The 19,697-nt window shown below is 39.4% G+C and overlaps 1 protein-coding gene across 1 annotated transcript in view; it reads left to right on the top strand.

Moving 5' to 3' along the window:
- Positions 1-19,697, top strand: part of TENM3 (teneurin transmembrane protein 3) — a 492,684-nt gene that overhangs the window by 349,264 nt on the left and 123,723 nt on the right. Inside the window, exon 6 of the mRNA XM_035004286.1 lies at positions 5,989-6,111. Coding sequence (XP_034860177.1) covers positions 5,989-6,111 — 123 coding nt within the window. The remainder of the gene's footprint in view (positions 1-5,988; positions 6,112-19,697) is intronic.

Raw genomic sequence — 19,697 nt, 5'->3', positions numbered from 1 at the left:
ACACTATAATTTGTTTATCCTTTTACTGCTGGCAGACATCTGGGTTTCCAGTTTGAGGTGTTTACAGATAATGCTTCTGAGAGCATTCTTGTTCATGCTTTTTGGTGTTATGTAGATACATATTTCTGTTGGATTATGTAAAGAAATTACATTCTAATTCCAAACAAGCAACTTACAAATGATTTTGCAAAATGCAGCCATTTTCAGTGGGTCAACATCTTGTATTTAGAAGCCCATTTCAACAAATGGACAACCTCTGATTATACGTGCTGCTGTCGAAAAAGAAATCAACAATTCGTGTTAAGATTTTTTAAATTTCTTGGGGCGCCTGGGTGGCTCAGTTGGTTAAGCGACTGCCTTCGGCTCAGGTCATGGTCCTGGAGTCCTGGGATCGAGTCCCGTATCAGGCTCCCTGCTCGGCGGGGAGTCTGCTTCTCCCTCTGACCCTCCTCCCTCTCCTGCTCTCTGTCTCTCATTCTCTCTCTCTCAAATAAATAAATAAATCTTTAAAAAAAAAAGATTTTTTAAATTTCTTAAAATTTTGATTCAAAACAGTTGCGATTAAAAAGGACAACAGCTCAGTATAGGAAAAGGAATCCTGACATCGGGTCAAGATATCTGGTATCATGAGTCCTTTTTATACACTAACTTTTTTTAAAAGGCGTTGAGTAAGTCACTAACCTGCTCTCTGCCTGTGTTTCACTCGTACAACAGGAATGATGACTGCTCAAACAGAGAAAGACATGTATCATATGATCTCACTGATATGAGGAATTCTTAATCTCAGGAAACAAACTGAGGGTTGCTGGAGTGGGGGGTGGGGTGGGAGGGATGGGGTGACTGGGTGATAGACACTGGGGAGGGTATGTGCTCTGGTAAGCGCTGTGAATTGTGCAAGACTGTTGAATCTCAGATCTGTACCTCTGAAACAAAAAATGTTAAGGAAAAAAAAGAAGAAGAAGAAGAAGAAAGTAGCGGGAGGGGAAGAATGAAGGGGGGGAAATCGGAGGGGTAGACGAACCATGGGAGATGATGGACTCTGAAAAACAAACTGAGGGTTCTAGAGGGGAGGGGGGTGGGAGGATGGGTTGGTCTGGTGGTGGGTATTGAGGAGGGCACATTCTGCATGGAGCACTGGGTGTTATGCACAAACAATGAATCATGGAACACTTCATCTAAAACTAATGATGTAATGTATGGGGATTAACATAAGAATAAAAAAAATTTTTTTAAATAATAAAATAAAACAACAACAACAACAACAACAAAAAGGAATGATGACTGCTGTCATGCACCATTCATTCATTATTAGAAGATAATAGACATCAGGGCACCTGGGTGGCTCAGTCGGTTAAGCGTCCGACTCTTGGTTTCGGCTCAGGTCCTGATCTCAAGGTCCCGAGACCGAGCCTCGCGTCAGCCTCTGCACTAGGAGCAGAGTGTGCTTGAGATTCTCTCTCCCTCTCCCCCTTCGACTCGTACTCTCTCTCTCTAAAATAAATAAATCTTTAAAAAAAAAAAAACAAGTTAATAGACATCAAGGTATTTTTAAAGGTAAAGAACACACTTAAGCAGACATATAATGTTACTGCTGTCATTCACAAATTCCCCTCTTCCTTGGATAACATTTTAGATATGAATCCAGCCCCCACCCCTCATTAAAATCACCCAGAGATACATGGAAATAACAGTATGAAACTATGAAACATGACATCAGAAACAGATTTTTTAAGATTAAATCTACATGAATGCTTTCTATAACTTTAAAATACACACGTATAGGGTTCACGTGTAATTTTTAAATTGTTGTTTTAAAGAGTCTTAGAGGGGCGCCTGGGTGGCTCAGTAGGTTGAGCATCCAACTCTTGGTTTTGGCTCAGGTCATGATCTCAGGGTCGTGAGATCTCTGCGTAAAGCTCCATGCTCAGTGCAGAGTCTGCTTGTCCCTCTCCTTCTGCTCCTCCTCCAGCTTGCACTCGCTCTCTCGCTCCCTCACTCTCAAATAAATAAATAAATAAAATCTTAAAAAAAAAAAAACTACTCTTAGAGTTAACCAAAATAGCCTGTTGTGAATTTTCATCCTTATCATATTACTATAAAATTTTCTTCTCCAAAAGAGAATTCAGTAGAGTGGGAAAGTTCTTGTATGGAAGAACCGTGCCTGGATTACACAAATGTTACTTAGAAGAATCTTTGCCCATCCTCTGCCACCAAATACTATCTCTGCCTTCCGTTTTCTAGATCTAGTAGAAAAACCTTATCTAGCCCGTGGCCCTCACTGAAGGTACATTTCACTTCCTTCGGTACAGATTTTCACATTCCTCTGCCCCCTGGGAGAATAGACAGGTGTATTGGGCTAAGCCCTTTTGTGATCAGAAGGTCTGGATTGAAGGGCAAGGTCTACTGTTTGCCTGCTTGAAAAGTTAAGCTCCCCAAAAGCCTCAATTTTCTCAGATTTAAAATGAAAAAAAGTAATACCAGTAAGTAGTCATTGGAGTCTTCATGAAGATTAAATGAGATAAAGCAGGTGAAATACTAGGCACAACATTTGATATATAATAAGTGCTTAATGAATGTTTTCTCTTAAAAAAAAAAATACTGCATCGTGATGTCCTAACACCAGCACAAGAACAACATTCCTGCCGGCCGATACTCCTCACCTAAGCTATGTGCCCAGAGGGGTGAGGGACCCCGAAGGGCACAGAGCTCCCAGCCATTCCTGGACACTCTCCCCCCGCCCCCACCCCCAGGTCATGCGTACACCAAGGATCGATTTTCACCAGTCATGAGTAGTGGTGCCCCAGGCCTTCCCATGGGTTCAAATCTTCTTTCCAATTCGGGTATTGAAGAATTGGGCTCATCCTTCTGTATTTACACGTGTATTTTATTTCACTGATTTTCCCTTATTTGTCTGCCAAGACCTTCCCATACAGCACTATTGTGCAAGTGCTCAGAAATCACTCTAGCATTTTTGACTATTACGAGTTTGCTGCCTCCCTTGGTCTCCCCCTCTCTCATTTTTGGAGTCAGTTTTACTAACGCCCTGTATTTGTAGAAGAATCTCAAGTTACACAGAATGAGTGTCAAGAGCATTGCTAAATACCAAACGCCAAGATTTTCAAAGTACATAATATCCCAAGACCAAACAACTTGTTGGACTCCGTTTTCAATGCAGTGTTAAACAAGATATAATATTATTTGGTATGGTTCTCATTATACAGCATCTTAAGTAGACTGGAATTTCATTTTATTGAGATTTACTGTAAGAAGAAAATATGTAATAAAGCTATTGCCCATCTGGCAAAGAAAAATAAAATAATAAAATAGCTTTCCAAACAGAAACATAACATTACTTTCTAATATTTGACATCTGTGCAGGATCCCATGGATTATCTCTCTTCTTCAAAGTCTATTAAAACCAATAATATAAGCAAATCTATCATTCAGGAAGACTTTTTATGTTACATAAAAGCTCACAATGATGATAAATTATTTTGTGTAGAAACTTTGACCCTTTTGGAATATTTATCATCACTATGCTGAAGTATGTCTGTCAAAGCTTTTACTGTATGCAGAACAAGTTCCCATTATTTTATTCAAAAATTGCTGAAATACCTAAAACCTTGAAAAAATGTATGAAGTGATAAATGTTTAGAAAGCTCCTGACATTTTGCCACTCAAACACTATGTAATTTAATGCAAAATGACATATGAAGTTATACCTCCTTACAAGTTGACAATTTGTGAATTCAAGGATTCTACAACCTATATCTTAATCCTTAAAAAAACCAGAGCTTGAAAGGAATTGCTGCCAGATTATAATTTAAGAAGGGGAGTATATACATTTTTAAAAAATATACAGAGGAGATGTAGCTATGTTTGTATCTGTGTTTGCTGTGTTTCTTATTATAGCATAATTTTATATCAGGAGTTGTTAACAAAAGAATGTGAAACGTGTAGAATACCCTCAAACTATTGAATCTTTTTTTTAAAATTTTAATTATATAAAGTACTAGTGGACTTCCACTCAACTGCTTTTCATATACCATTATGCTAATATAGTCATTAATTATTTATTAATAATATAACACTCTGTTCTTGGCCATTTACTTATTTGTTTTATGTTTATTAACTGTTCCCTTAAATTACTATATTTTTATCCACAACAGTGTTTTCTTAGATTTGCAAACATCAGAACATAGATTTCATTTACCTACAGACACTTATTAAGACCTACTAGGTATTGGGCACCAGATAAGGTAAAGGAGGTACAAAAGTGAATGAAAGCAGTCTTGGAAGAGATGCTTAACCCAGTCAGGGAAGGCTACCCCACAAAGTTGGTGTCTACCATCTGAGCGATGAATGGGTATTTTACAGTGGATGAAGAGCCTTACAGACAGAAGGAACTATTTATTGAGAGGCAGCGTGGTCTAGTCAGGTGACTTCAAAGAGTTCAGTAATCTAGGGGAACCCGGGTGGCTCAGTCGGTTAAGTGTCTGCCTTCAGCTCAGGTTGTGATCCCAGGGTCCTGGGATCGAGCCCCACATCGGGCTCCCTCCTCCATGGGGAGCCTACTTCTCCCTCTGCCTCCCTCCCTCTCTCTCTCTCTCATAAATAAATAAAATCTTTAAAAAAGGTAGTTCAGTAATCTAGAGTCAATAAATAAATGAAGTCCCTATGTACTAAGAACGGTCCTGCTATGTATCAGCTGTCCATGATATACCCCCGTAGACCTATCCTGTCTAGAAAGTTCACATCAATTAAGTAAGGTAGGTTTAACCAACCTCATTTTTTAAGTAAAACGAATGTTAATAATATTCCATCATTTGTCCAAGGCTAAATCCTAAATTGAAGATTAAACCAAAATCTAACGCCATCTAAAGCCCCTGCTCTTTACCCTGCCAATTTAATTGTGTTACTACATATATTACATATTTAATAAGGGCTTGCCTTTTGACAGTGGTAGTCATCACACTACTTCTAACACTACTTCTTGAACACTATGTCTTTGTTCACCTCTCTGGTAAATTCCATATATATATATATAGTGAAATGTCAAATAATGTCCAAAAAAAATCTTTCGTGATACGGTAATATGATCATCCCTGGGTTTCCCTAGGGGTATTTAGCCTCCTTAGGGATTAATTCTGAAACTGTATTCTGTGGAACACAAATGAAAGTTTAGTTGAGGGTTAGTGGTCAATATCACAGGGGTTATTCTTGTAAGTACTTCAAATAAATTAAGAAAATAATATAAAAAATTTTAAGTATATTACATTTATAAATGTATAAAGTCTTATAGTTGTCTATTTTCTAAATATTTCAAATAAAGGAAATTAGTAAACACGTTTACAAAATTTTTATAAATTTCTAAGATTATCATACCCACATCAGAAACTCTACGTGAAATTACCTGACACATAGCGTGTTACTTCATCTGTGCCGTTGATGAATTGAATGTCATAAACTCATCTTAAATCTAGAATATTCAAATATTACTGTATTTTGTGCATATAAATCCATTCTGATCATTTCATATGCCAGCAGATCTATCTGGGAGACCAGTTGTTACTTTTTACCTTAATCCAAATGAACAACATCATGTTTCTTGAGAATCTACAGATGTTGCAACTAAGTATTCCGCCTGTGCAAGTGGCCTGAGCTCAAGCAGGTTTGGCAGATGCTGCTACAGAGCATTCGACCACTTACCTAAATAAATGACAGAGAGGAGTGGAACTCAGACAAAGCAGAGCAAATAATCATTCATTCCTGAGAGCCTCCTGGTACCAATATTGCACAGCATTGCTACCTAAGCTGCATTTGTTTGAGGAACAGTTTCCTTTCTAATTTTTATGTGCAATTATCTTTGGTATTTCAGAACATGGAAATTTTCACTTTACATATGAATCTTGTTATAAACATGTTTGCCATTTGCTATACTGCCTAAAAACAGCAGACCTTTAAACAACTTGTATTCTTTGCCCCCAGCAATGCATCTCTTTGGCCTCAACTGGCAGTTACAGCAGACTGAAAATGACACATTTGAGAATGGAAAAGTGAATTCTGATACTATGCCAACAAACACTGTATCATTACCTTCTGGCGACAATGGTAAGAGAAAAAATTATGTGTCTTGTGTGTTTCTTTTAACATCTCTTTTCCATAAATTTATTTTTATCCATGTCACATCCAGTTATATCTGGGAGAGGGAAAAGATTTTGAAATATGGATGTCATCTTTTAATGAGGGGGTTTTTATTCACTTACTTGAAAAATTGGAAGTTCACATTTTTATTATAGGAATAATACGATTTTCTGCCTTCTGATTTGATGGCTAGGCTTTTCCAGCTTTCCCTCCGCAAGTGTGTATTTTGTCTTATTTTTAGTCTGTACATAGGCTATACTTCAGTATATCATCTTGTATATTATATCTTGGGTGTATTAAGCTTTTTTCATTCAACTAGCATATGGAGTTGGAATACTATATTAATTTTGTTATGAAAGCTTTCAAATACAAGACACATTAAAGGATTTTAATTTATTGACCTTTCCTCTGCTTGTCCTTTCTGTAAACCTTCAAAAGTTTGCACTTTGGGCTAACAGACCTTCAGATCATTTGGTTCTGAATTAAAAACAGAATTTAAGAAGTTCGAGAATGCTTTCTTTCATTTTTCCATATAAACACCCAGGAAAATATATATATACATGTGTGTGTTTATATTATATGTACTTGTCCATTATTTTGATACGTGTGTTTGTGTGTATTTTGACACTTGGCAATCTCTGACTTTTTGCAAAATGTCATAATACTTTATATCCCAAAGCAACTGGATCAAGATACCTTTTTTTGTCACATAAATATATTGTCTGCCTTTAAGCATTTCCCAAGCTTTTCTTCCCCCTTTGTTTCTTCTTATCTCATGTATTTGTATTCTGCTTTGGCATCAATTATGTCCGTCCTCATGTGGCTAGTTTCTTTGCAAGACTGAAAAGAAGCTACTGTGTATTTATAGATAACATAATATATATTTATTTATATTTATATATATATATATGCTGCCATTTGACACGTCCCCATTCACCATGACTAATGCCTTTATCATTTTTCTGTTCTCTGTTTTCTCATCTTCTGTTTTATTTTAACAACAATACTTTATGGCATTTCTCTTCCTTCTTAGGGAGCCTGAGGAATTTTATAAGACGTTAGATTTTCATGGTAATAATAAATACCCTTTGCCCCACACCTGTATGGAGCCTTTTGATAAAAAGCTTCACATGTTCCAAGAAACTATACGTGGTAACGTATTAGTAATGAAAACTGTAGGTGGGGGAAATTGCAATTAAGTAAACAATTGTTTAATTTTTTATACACTGATAACACACAGATGAACCGCTAAATTGCAATTAAGTAAACAATTGTTTAATTTTGTATACACTGATAACACAGATGAACTGCTTAAGAGTGTTTATTTTGGGTTTCTGTAGATTAAAATGTAGCCTGTCTCTTAAAACGGATGGTTTCTATGAAAAGAGCCTGATGGCACGTACTAACCACACGTGGAAGGAACTTTTTTTTAGACTCAAGAAATTAGACTAAAAAGAGAAAGGCTTATTGTAGATATGTTTAGTTTTACAACATCCTAACCTTTTATCATGGTTAAGATGAAAATAGAGCGCAGCTAATTAGTTTCACAATACTTAAGCAGCATAATACCAAGAGAGCTATGGATTGAGAGATGCTCCCACAGCCTCATGCTGGTCCCTGGTATTCTGCCGGGGAGTACCTTCTGTGCTTGAATCGGCAGCATTCCTCAGCTCACATAAACCATATTCAAATCCTTATCTTCTTTACCTGTTTACTTTGTAACCTTGGTCAAGGTGCTTTCGTGGTTCAGATCCTGCAAGAAGATTTCAGGACAACCCTGGGATAAACTGGGATCATTTGAAAGAACATCATGGGGGCGCCTGGATGGCTCAGTCAGTTAAGCATCTGACTTCGGCTCAGGTCATGATCCCGGGGTCCTGGGATCGAGCCCCACATTGGGGTCCCTGCTTGGTGGAGAGCCTGCTTCTCCCTCTCCCTCTACTGCTCCCCCTGCTTGTACTCTCTTTCTCTCTCTCTGTCAAATAAATAAAATCTTAAAAAAAAAAAAGAACATCATGTACATATGGCTTCAGAAATTCTGTGGAGCTAATAGAGTTTTAAACTCTTCTCTATGACTGCAGTAAGAAATCCACATTATGTCAAAATCCACAGACCCATGCACATACCCATCTGAAATACGTTTCCCAAAATAGTGCTTCTCCTCATTTTGTGACATGCACCCTGGTTTTCTCACTCTGCTGCATTTCCCATTTATACAAGTGCTGGTTGACACTCCCAAAATTTCACAGTTTACAAAGGATGCTGGCCCACAGTTTCAGTAACACTGCTCTGAAAGTCCCCTCCTCTAGGAGAGACTGGAGTTCCCCCACATGATCATAGAATGCACTGCGGACAGTTGACTCCCATGAGCCTGTAGGACTGTATGTACACGGAAGGAAAGAACCTTCTTCCTAGCCTTGTAAAGAAGACCCCCACGTAAGGAACAGGCACCAGATGCCCCAGGATGAGTTAGGAGCTCTGGAGAAAAACTGATCCTCCAGCTGTCAGCTGGACTGGGGATTCATAGTCATTTCTCCTCATGGAAAGGAAGACTATCTCTGGGCTCAGACCTTGTCCACAAAGTGGGACCTAATTAATAGTCACTTGTCTTCTTTATTATTTCTCGAATAGCACCCCCCCCCAAAAAAAAAAACCTAAATTATAAGGAATTCTTATCTCTGTTTTTCCAAGTAAAGATTCTTGGTATGTATCTCTTAAATACTTACAGTCATGGGGTTCAGGGGGGCAGGAGGGGACTGTATTTACAAGACAGATGAGGTACCTGAAAATCACAGTTTTTAAACCCCTGTGATGATCCTGCACTGTCCAGACACCATCGTCCACGACCTCAGCTTTATCCAGAGAAGCCTATCACATCATCTCTTTAGAAATTCAAGATTACCACCCTTAAGAGAGCCTTAGAATTCAGAACAAAGCTCATTAGGAGAATTAACTGTGCTAAACATAATGAGACAATTGAGTCACGGCTTCTAAATACAGTACTTTTGTTTATGCAGTCCTGTTTTATTCTTATTTTATAAATACAGTTCTAAGGAACACTCATGCTGTTAAGGCGTCAGGAAACTCCAAGCTAGCTTGTAAGCCCATTTGAATGGAAGCATCTATATGGCATTTAGTATATAAAAGAAGAATTTCTGGGGCGCCTGGGTGGCTCAGTCGTTAAGCATCTGCCTTCGGCTCGGGTCATCGTCCCAGGGTCCTGGGATCGAGCCCCGCATCGGGCTCCCTGCTCAGTGGGGAGCCTGCTTCTCCCTCTCCCTCTGCCCCTCCCCCTGCTTGTGTGTGCTCTCTCGCTGTCTCTCTCTCTCTCAAATAAATAAATAATTTCAAAAAAAAAAAATTTCTGTTACATTCCACAAGACCATCTTTGACTGCCAGTTTTAAAGATGAGATGTCAGAAGTGTGGGGTCTCAGGCAAAACTGATGGAAGTGGACAATGTGAATATAGAGGTGAGAATGAGGCTTTTCTTTTCTTTTTTTTTAAGATTTTATTTATTTATTTAAGAGAGAGAGAGAGCACATGAGAGGGGGGAGGGTCAGAGGGAGAAGCAGACTCCCCGCCGAGCAGGGAGCCCGATGTGGGACTCGATCCAGGGACTCCAGGATCATGACCTGAGCCTTCCGAAGGCAGTCGCTTTAACCAACTGAGCCACCCAGGCGCCCGAGAATGAGGCTTTTCAACTTCCAATACCAGTCTCTTTCCAGAAATTAGAATTATTCCCTGGGGCCAAGGGATTCATTTAGCCTAATGTACTGGAAAGAATGACACAGGCCTATATTCAGATCCTAGCTCCTTCATTTATTTACTTTGTAACCTTGAGCAAGTTACTTAACCTCTCGGAGCCTCAATTTCCTCACGTGTAAAGAGGGAATCATAATACCCATCTCCTGGCTCACTGACTCCAACAGTCTGGCCGCCCTACTTTATTTCCCTCGCAAACTCTCTTCCCCATTGTTCCAGATCTTCCTACTGTCCTCAGATCCCCAGCTCTCTCAAGAGATGGACCCTTCTATTCAACCACAAATAGAAACCTCCCCAGGGAGGGTATGTGCTCTGGTAAGCGCTGTGAATTGTGCAAGACTGTTGAATCTCAGATCTGTACCTCTGAAACAAATAATGCAATATATGTTAAGGAAAAAAAAAAAGAAGAAGAAGAAGGTAGCGGGAGGGGAAGAATGAAGCGGGGGAAATCAGAGGGGTAGACGAACCATGAGAGATGATGGACTCTGAAAAAGAAACTGAGGGTTCTAGAGGGGAGGGGGGTGGGAGGATGGGTTAGCCTGGTGGTGGGTATTGAGGAGGGCCCATTCTGCATGGAGCACTGGGTGTTGTGCACAAACAATGAATCATGGAACACTACATCTAAAACTAATGATGTAATGTATGGGGATTAACATAAGAATAAAAAAAAAAAAGAAAAGAAACCTCCCCAGGAAGTTCTCTTAATTTCTTAAAAACAAATCCTCATTCCTCTGCATGTCTGGATCTGTACTTCCACTCTGCCTTGTATTCAAGGCTCATCTTTCCATGAGCACTCTTGATCCCATTCTATATCTTCCAAATTTGCCCACTGTTGACACCTTCTGTCAACATGTGAACCTATGGAGGCCTCTCAGCGTCTTTAAAAAAAAAGGCAAAATCCCCTTGACTCTCCGTTCTACCATAGCTCTACCCTATTTGTCCCTTCTCCCTTCACATCCAGCCTTCATGAGCACAGCATCTGTATTCACTATATTCATTTCTTCGCTTTGTACATACCCCTTTCTCATGGCTGTTCTCTACCACCATGCATTGAAACCGATGTCTTCTTGGGTTATCAGTTGCTATGTTGGTAGCATCTGTGAATACTCTTCCATCTTTATCATATTTGAGTTCTTGGTAGCCTATAATTGTTAACCTATCCCTCCTAATTGAAATGCTCTTTTCTCTTAGCTTCTGTGATACCCCATTCACTTTGGCTCTCTTCCTAACTCTTTGGCAGTGACTTCTCAGTTTGTTGAGTTGACTCATCTTTCTCTGTCTGATCCCTCAACATTGCCGTTACTCAGGACTCTTCTCTTTTTTGGAATATGATTCCTCTGGGTTATCTTAACTGCTCTCCAGGCTTCGGTCACATTCTGTATGCTATGTGTTATGTTACATTCTACCTACTCCCAAATCAATATGTGAGGCATAGATATTTCCCTCTCTTTGAGCTCCAGACATCCCTAGGCAAAATCTATCCAAGGCCCTTTGGAACTTCTCCACCTGGGTGTCTTCCAAGCGCCTCAAATTTCACAGGTCTAAAACTGAACCCATCAACTACTTTAGTTCTCTGTTACTGCATAATAAGCCACATCCAGATTCAGTGGCTTAAGAGAACAGTTGATATCACCTCTCCTGATTCTGTAGATTGACTGGGAAACTCTGGTGATTGTGCTTGGGTGTTTTCATGCAGTTGCTTTCAGATGTCAGCTGGGGCTGTTTGAAAGCTCCACTGAGCTGGAAGTCCAAGGTGGCTCACTCTCATGGCTGGCACTTGGTGCTGTGTGTTGGCTAGAACTCAACTGCGGCTGCTGACCAGAGCATTCTGTGGGGCTTGGCATTCTCAGAGCATAGCAGCTGGTTCTGAAGAGAAGTATCCCAAGAGGGAGCATTCCAAGAGACCCACACAGAAGTTACAAGCCTTCTCACCTCCTACAATATTGGACACTTGAGGATGTCACTTCCGTTACATCCTGTTGGTCAAGAAGATCAGTAAGATCAGCCCAGATTCGTGGGAAGGAGAATTAAACCCTGTCTTGTGTGGGGAAATGGCAGGGATTCATTTCATGAGAGCATGTGCGACGGAAGATATTGTGGTGGCCATCTTTTGGGAAACACAGTTGCCCTATCATCTCTCTTTCCAAATTTGCCTCTCCTTCAGAGCTTTTTGGGTCAGGAAATGGCATCGTCATTCACCTACTTACCTGGGCCAGAAGTTCAGGAGTCATGTCTGGCTCCTCCTACTCTCTCACCTCCAGATTCAATAAATTCTCTAGTCCTGTCAGTTCTAACTCCACAGTATCTCTTGGACCCATCATCTCTCACCTGGATTATAGAAGCCCACCTTCTGTCTGGGCTGTTTTGTCTCTAGTCTTGCTCACAGAGTCTTCAAACACAAATTTGAGATATCAGTATCCTGCCTGACACCCTCCAGTGACCTAGACTCCATCAGATGCCTTTGATGATTCACAAGGCTCTCCACAGTCTGGCTGTTCATCATGCCATACTCTAATATGGAAACAGTATAGGAGGGAGATAGATTATAGGCTTTTAAGCCAACCCACCTGGCTTCACATCCTAGTTCTGATCATTAATGGCTTTGTTACTCGGGACAAGGTATAAATATATAGCTTCTTTGGCCTTAAGTTTTCTCATCATTAGAGCAGTTTTAAGGATTCAATGGAAATACTTAAAATGGTGTGTAGTATGTAATAAATGCTTGAAAAATGCTAAGTGGCTATCACTATTACTACTTAATGTATGTCTTCTTTGCTAGAGTATGAAGCACAGATCATATCTGTTTTCCACTGCTTTGTCCCAAGCCCTCAGCACAGTGATAGACATGTAAAAGGTGCTCAATTAGTATTTGTCAAGCAAATAGGTGAAAATAGTATGACTAAATGCTATAAAGTATATAAAGAGCCCAACACTGTCCCTTGCAAAGTATACACAGAGCAAATCTTGGTAGATTTGGTTAAGAATTGAAGCTCTGTCACTTACTGGGTGGCTTTACATAAATGACCTTCCCTAACCTCCTGTTTCTCCACGCAGTAGTACTGAGGTTTAAATCAAATCATGCATGTAGGCTGCCAGGCAGTGATTGGAACATGACAGGTATTTGATACATGACAAAAATTATTAGTTCACTCTTTTTAACAGAGTTTTAGATCATGCACTTGTAATTTGTAGCTAAATTTTTAAGAAGATACATCTGTAAATCAGCATCAAGATTATTCTCTAAAGTAATGATGGAAATCCTTATTATTAGTTATTTGGATTTTATGAAAGGAATCATATCCATAATATCCCTCTGAATGCATATTATTGTACAGTTATTTATTGAGCATATATTATGTGCCATGCACAGAGCAAGGCTTTAAGAATATAGCAGTGAAAAAAAATAAAAGATAATCACAGTTGTTCTCAGAGCATGTGAATTGCTAGGCAAGATAGAAATCAAGCAGGCAATTACAATGAGTTAGCAAATGCATACCTAGTAGGGAAAAATAGAGGGTACTGTGGCAGGATATTTCAACACTACTTTATTTGAAAGGAACAATAAGACAAATGCCAAAATTTAGCATAGAATAGTTTGGGATCATATAAGACAAATAAAAAGCCATAAATTTGGCTAGTATAACTCTAGCAAATTACTTCTCCAATTAAAAAAAAAAACACTCCTTTTGTACAAACTTCCAGTTATAAAATAAATAAATAAGTTATGGGGTATAATGTATAGCATGGTGATCATAGTTAATAATACTGTATTGGATATTTGAAAGTTGCTAAGAGAGTAGATCTTTTTCTATTTATTTTAGTTAGTGAACATACAGCACAGTATTGGTTTCTGGAGTACAATTCAGTGATTCATCATTTACATACAACACCTGGTGCTCATCACAGTGCCCTCCTTAATGCCCATCCCCCATCTAGCCCATCCCCCACCCACCTCCCTCCATCAACCCTCAGTTTGTTCTCTATCCTCTATCATTAGGATTCTCTTATGGTTTGTTTCCCTCACTAAGAGAGTAGATCTTAAAAGTTCTCATCACAAGAAAAAAGTTGTAATTATATTAATTACATAATTGTTCGTGTTAAAAAATAACAAGACTCACTATGGTGATTACTTCACATTGTATACAAATGTCAGGTCATTTTATTGTACTTCTGAAACTAATATAATGTTTTATGTCAATTAGGTATGAACAAAAAATTTTCAACTCCTTTTGTTTGAGTACGAATTTAAAAACTACATATATATGTGTGTATGTATATATACATATATATATGATTAATCCTGTTTAAACAAAATAATTCCAGTGCTTTTAAACTTTATATTATTGTTCATCATGTATGAATATCCTCTAATACTGGACAATTTCAGAGAATCAAATTTTATAGAGGTTAAAGATTGACTATGATTTGAAGAAATGGGCTAACAGAGCTGCAGGTGCCTTGTGTTTTATTCAATATTGTTTATACACTTGTGTTACCATGTGCAATAGTTCCTTAATTAGGTGCTATATTTATTTTGTTCATTAAACTATGTTCGCAAGGTAGTTATGTTTTAATTCACTTCGCTTATGATGTCACACTCTGTGTCCACAATGTTAAGTTATGGCATGTGGTTGTCTATAAAAAGGTATGTTCTGGGGCGCCTGGTGGCTCAGTCGTTGGGCGTCTGTCTTCTGCTCGGGTCATGATGCCAGCATGCTGGTATCAAGCCCCGTAATCGGGCTCCCTGCTCGGCGGGAGGCCTGCTTCTCCCTCTCCCACTCCCCCTGCTTGTGTTCCCTCTCTCTCTCTCTCTCTGTGTGTCAAATAAATAAATAAAAATCTAAAAAAAAAAAAAAAGATATGTTCTCTCAGAGATCTCAAAGTCAGGGTGTGAATCCAAGGTTAAGTCATAGAAGTGGAGGGTGGGCTATTGATTGTAAATGCCTACCTTTGCTTCCTGACATCTTAATTATTAGTGCCTCTGTGGGACTTCCGATGATATCATCAACAACTGAGTTAGACTTCTACAGTTGGATGTCTTTTCTGCCTTTCCATTTTAATAATTATGGGCTTGTTTACTCACATATGCAGGCAGCAGGTTCCTGATATGGAATGGCAAAAGAGTATTTTGCATCTCTGTTTCTTCTGATGTCACAAAATAATTTTCAGACAGATACCAAACCTCCTAGTTACCAGTCTGATTTAAGTGTTCCATTTTGTCCTTATAACATCTAGGGTTGGGTAAATTATTATTTATACAATATCTCAAAGTTCAATGCATGGTTAATGCAGTATCTGAAAAATGCCAATTTTACTGAAAAAATTTTCTCGATGCATTTTCCTATAAACGGGGAATCACCTAAGAGGGAGAGGAGTAACAATAGCTTTGGGGATGTGGTCTCTTTATGTGTTCACACTCTGACAACCGTGTTTTAAGACGTTGAGACTGTTGTGACACATACTTACTGATGAAAGGGAAATTCACAGTTAGTAAGTTAAAAGACTGCTAGTGGTTCCCACATTCAGACGCAACAGGACACGTTGGAAAGAAATCTTCAAGATGATACCCTGTTGTGTTTGAAGACATGGTACACCTCACTCTTACTGTGAAGGCTTTAATTGGTTTGATTCCTAACCTACACACTTTGAGTTTAGAATAACTACAGGGCACTCTGCTGCCCTGTCTATTTTTAGCTCCATTTTTCCTCTTTCTCTTAGTAAAGCCTACAAACAACCTTCCCATTTCCTATGATCACTCCCAAGTTCAGGCTCCGGGGGCTTAAGGATGGAGTGATCTCAGTGAGGGAGGATAGAGAGCACCAGAACTGTCCCTCCTTTTATTTCCTCTGAAGCCAAAGTGTTCTGGAATTCAGGACATGATAAAAGACATCTGTGTCCAGGCTTTTATCTGGGAGGACTGATGAGCTTCAGAGGAAAAGGTTGCTCGAGTATTTACAAGTTTATCAAATTGTGTCAATGGCTCACTGACTTCCAGGTGTGGTGCCACCAATAAAGAGCATTTGAAAACGCTAACAGGAATGACCACACTTGACTTGGCCAAATGAGAGAAGAGCCAGGACTTGAAAAGCAGTAGTGCAGAATTTAGAAAGACAAAGCGCCTTCACACAACTACGGTCCCCTGACATTCACACTGGAGGCTTTAGCAAGAATGTTACACTAACCTAAGCTGCTGGCTCAGTGGATTTAAGTAAAGTCAGCCATGTCCCGCTACATCACTGATTATAATGAGAGGTCAGGTCTGCATCTACCTTTTAGAAAAGACACATTGTAAGACTTCAATTCAAAATAAATTCATTCTTTTTTTTAAGATTTTATTTATTTGAGAGAGAGAGAGAGAGCATGTTGCGGGGGGAGGGGAGAGGGAGAAGGAGCAGCAGGCTCCCCGCTGAGCAGGGAACCTGACATGGGACTCGATCCCAGGACCCTGGGATCATGACCTGAGCTGAAGGCAGATACTTAACTGACTGAGCCACCCACGTGCCCCAAAATAAATTCATTCTAAATGGTGTAACAATTGGAAGCAAATAGAAATGGATGGGCACTTTAAAGTGAGAGTCCTATTTCAGAGGAAAAGCTAGACTAGATACATGATCTTCAAACTATTTAGTTCTTGTGCCTTAAGACAAAATAGGAATACGCATTTAAATTAAAATGTATTTCCTGCAACCGTAAGACTTATAAATATTTTAAAAACCTGTTTTCTTTTGTATGGAATTTTGTGCTTATAATTATTAGTTATACACATTTGACTAAAATCAACCTAATTATTATATAACTATGTGAACTGTTTTTATAACTATTAAATATAAAAAGCAAACAGATACCTCTCTGAATGAGATGAATGGGGACTTTTCCAAATAGTTCATGTAGTCATGGATGGATATTTTTTATTACAAAAGCAAAGGAAGGTGATTCAGTATCAATTTTATTCCTGTATTTCTTTTTTTATATAAATATAAATATAAGAAATCTTGCTACAAAATAAGCAGATGGGAAAGAAAGGATTTTTTTAGAGTGATGCCGTTCGACTATTTGAAATCCTTATTAGTCATATGTCAAGAATCACGTTGTGATCTATTTCTAAAAGGTGTGTTTAGCGGTCTACAAGCTGTCGGCTCCATCACATTTCTTTGTCAGTCATATGGAAAGAACAGAAGTGACAAATACCTGCTTTCAAAAATATTTGTTACCCAGTCTTCCAAATCCACCCATTTCTCAGCTTCTGTGAAGCATACCCATGAAAAGCATTCCCAAGGCTTAGCAAAACACTACTAATTGTGCCTGTTACTCTTTTATTTAGTGGCCGTGTTTAATCTGGCATACACAGAATGGCATGGAAAATGGGAGTTCTGTTCATTTTATTTTATTTTTTTAAGATTTTATTCACTTTTTTGACAGAGAGAGAGAGAGAGCACAACAAGCAGGGGGAGCAGCAGAGGGAGAGGGAGAAGAAGGTTCCCCGCTGAGCAAGGAGATCATGACCCCAGCGGAAGGCAGATGCTTAACCAACTGAGCCATCCAGGCGCCCCAACTTCTGTTCATTTTAATTCACCTTTGTTATTATAATATCTTTTGAATGCTTTTGTTGTAGCATATGCTTTAAATACCTCTAATTGGCTCATTTACTTTATGAGAAATACTATATAATTTACTGGCAGAGCTAGGACTCATTAAAGTGAAACTTTCTGTCAGGAAAAGTCTGACTTACTTCTTCAGTTCAAATAAAGTAATAATACATTTTGTCACAATCATCACAGTTCTGAATTCCTACTCAAGGCGATAGTAGAGAGACAGAGCACAGATCCTTGTCATGAGTTTGGCAGTTGGATCGAATAAGGCATCACTGCCTTAATATTTCTTACCTTACGGATGTTGTCTTCATAGTCATGAAACTTTTCTGCCAGTGAAGAGCATTCTCTGCCAGTGGTTGGGATGGATGATGAGGTCACCAAATAAACTTGTTCTCTCTCCCTCTTGATGTATCAGACTTCAAACCTACCAACAGTCTTAAATATTCCAGTTCTTTTTTTTTTTTAAAGATTTTATTTATTTATCTGAGAGAGAGAATGGGAGACAGAGAGCATGAGAGGGGAAGGGTCAGAGGGAGAAGCAGACCCCCCACCGAGCAGGGAGCCCGATGCGGAACTCGATCCCAGGACTCCAGGATCATGACCTGAGCCGAAGGCAGTCGCTTAACCAACTGAGCCACCCAGGCGCCCAATATTCCAGTTCTTAATGCCACACTTTGTCCTTGATAGAAATACATGCAAGACAGGGAAAAACACTGAAGCCTTAACTTGGGTTTTTTTTATGGTGTCTCAAATAAAGGAGGCTTCACCGACAAAAATACTTTCAATTTTGCCTTTGTTTGGCACATTAGAAGCTTTATTTTTTTAAAAAGGTTTTATTTATTTATTTGACAGAGACACAGCGGGAGAGGGAACACAAACAGGGGGAGTGGGAGAGGGAGAGGCAGGCTTCCTGCGGAGCAGGGAGCTGGATGCAGGGCTCGATCCCAGGACCCTGGGATCATGACCTGAGCCGAAGGCAGACGCTTAACGACCGAGCCACCCAGGTGCCCCACATTAGAAGCTTTATGCTCAAGACAGTGTGTCATAGTAAGATTCTGAATATGTGAAAGGTATGCCCTTCTGTTGTAAAGAGAGTCTACATATGGAAATTATTGAGGTTCTAGAAATTACTTTCCTTAAAGCAGACTACTCCTTTTCTCATTGAAAATCTTCCCAAAAAAAGTATGGAGGGAGGGAGGGAGGGAGGGAGGGAGGGAGGGAGGGAGGGAGGGAGGGAAAGAAGGAAGGAAAGGAAAGGAAAGGAAAGGAAAGGAAAGGAAAGGAAAGGAAAGGAGGAAGGAAGGAAGGAAGGAAGGAAGGAAGGAAGGAAGGAAGGAAGGAAGGAAGGAAGGAAGGAAGGAAGGAAGGAAAGGAAGGAAAGGAAGGAAGGAAGGAAAGGAAGGAAGGAAGGAAGGAAGGAAGGAAGGAAGGAAGGAAGGAAGGAAGGAAGGAAGGAAGGAAGGAAGGAAGGAAGGAAAAGAAGTCTTCACATAGTCTTCATACCTAGGTCTATGGGTCCTCTTACTTAAAAACTCTGGAGTAAATGACTTCCATGGGCACTTGAACTCTGAGATGCTGTGATGTTATGATTAGTCAGTCTTTTTCATTACAGGGGGAAGAAAACAATTATCTCAACTACTATTGCCCCCATTCAAGCACATCCAATCAACCTTGGTTCTTTTGTTTTACAAATGAAAGAAACTTCTTTGCGAAAAAGAGCCACCTGTTTAATTGCTGTGGGACTAATTGGTTAAGTAAACACACATATTGACACAATGGTACGCTCATATATCATTTCTGTGAGAAAAATCATAACCCCTTGAAATCAGTATATAGAGAAAGCAACAAAGCAAAACCTGAAACCCTGCAAGTCACAACTTGATTACTATTTCCACAGCTAATGCTTGGGCCAAGATGATGGTTGGGGGAAAAAAATTCTGTGATGAGCACCATTTTATGCTTATGAGCATTCAAAGCACAGGTATGCTATTAAAGCTGCTAAAAACTCTTTATAGCGGGCGCCTGGGTGGCTCAGTCGGTTAAGCGACTGCCTTCGGCTCAGGGCATGATCCTGGAGTCCCAGGATCGAGTCCCACATCGGGCTCCCTGCTCAGCAGAAGGTCTGCTTCTCCCTCTGCCCTCTTCCCTCTCGTGCTCTCTGTCTCTCATTCTCTCTCTCTCAAAAAAAAAAAAAAAAA

This window comes from Mirounga leonina, unplaced genomic scaffold (assembly GCF_011800145.1).
Source record: "Mirounga leonina isolate KUSES-001 unplaced genomic scaffold, KU_Mleo_1.0 Mir_128, whole genome shotgun sequence".
Lineage (NCBI taxonomy): Eukaryota > Metazoa > Chordata > Mammalia > Carnivora > Phocidae > Mirounga > Mirounga leonina.
Note: the sequence above shows the minus strand (reverse complement) of the source record. Positions and strands in the feature narration are given on the sequence as shown.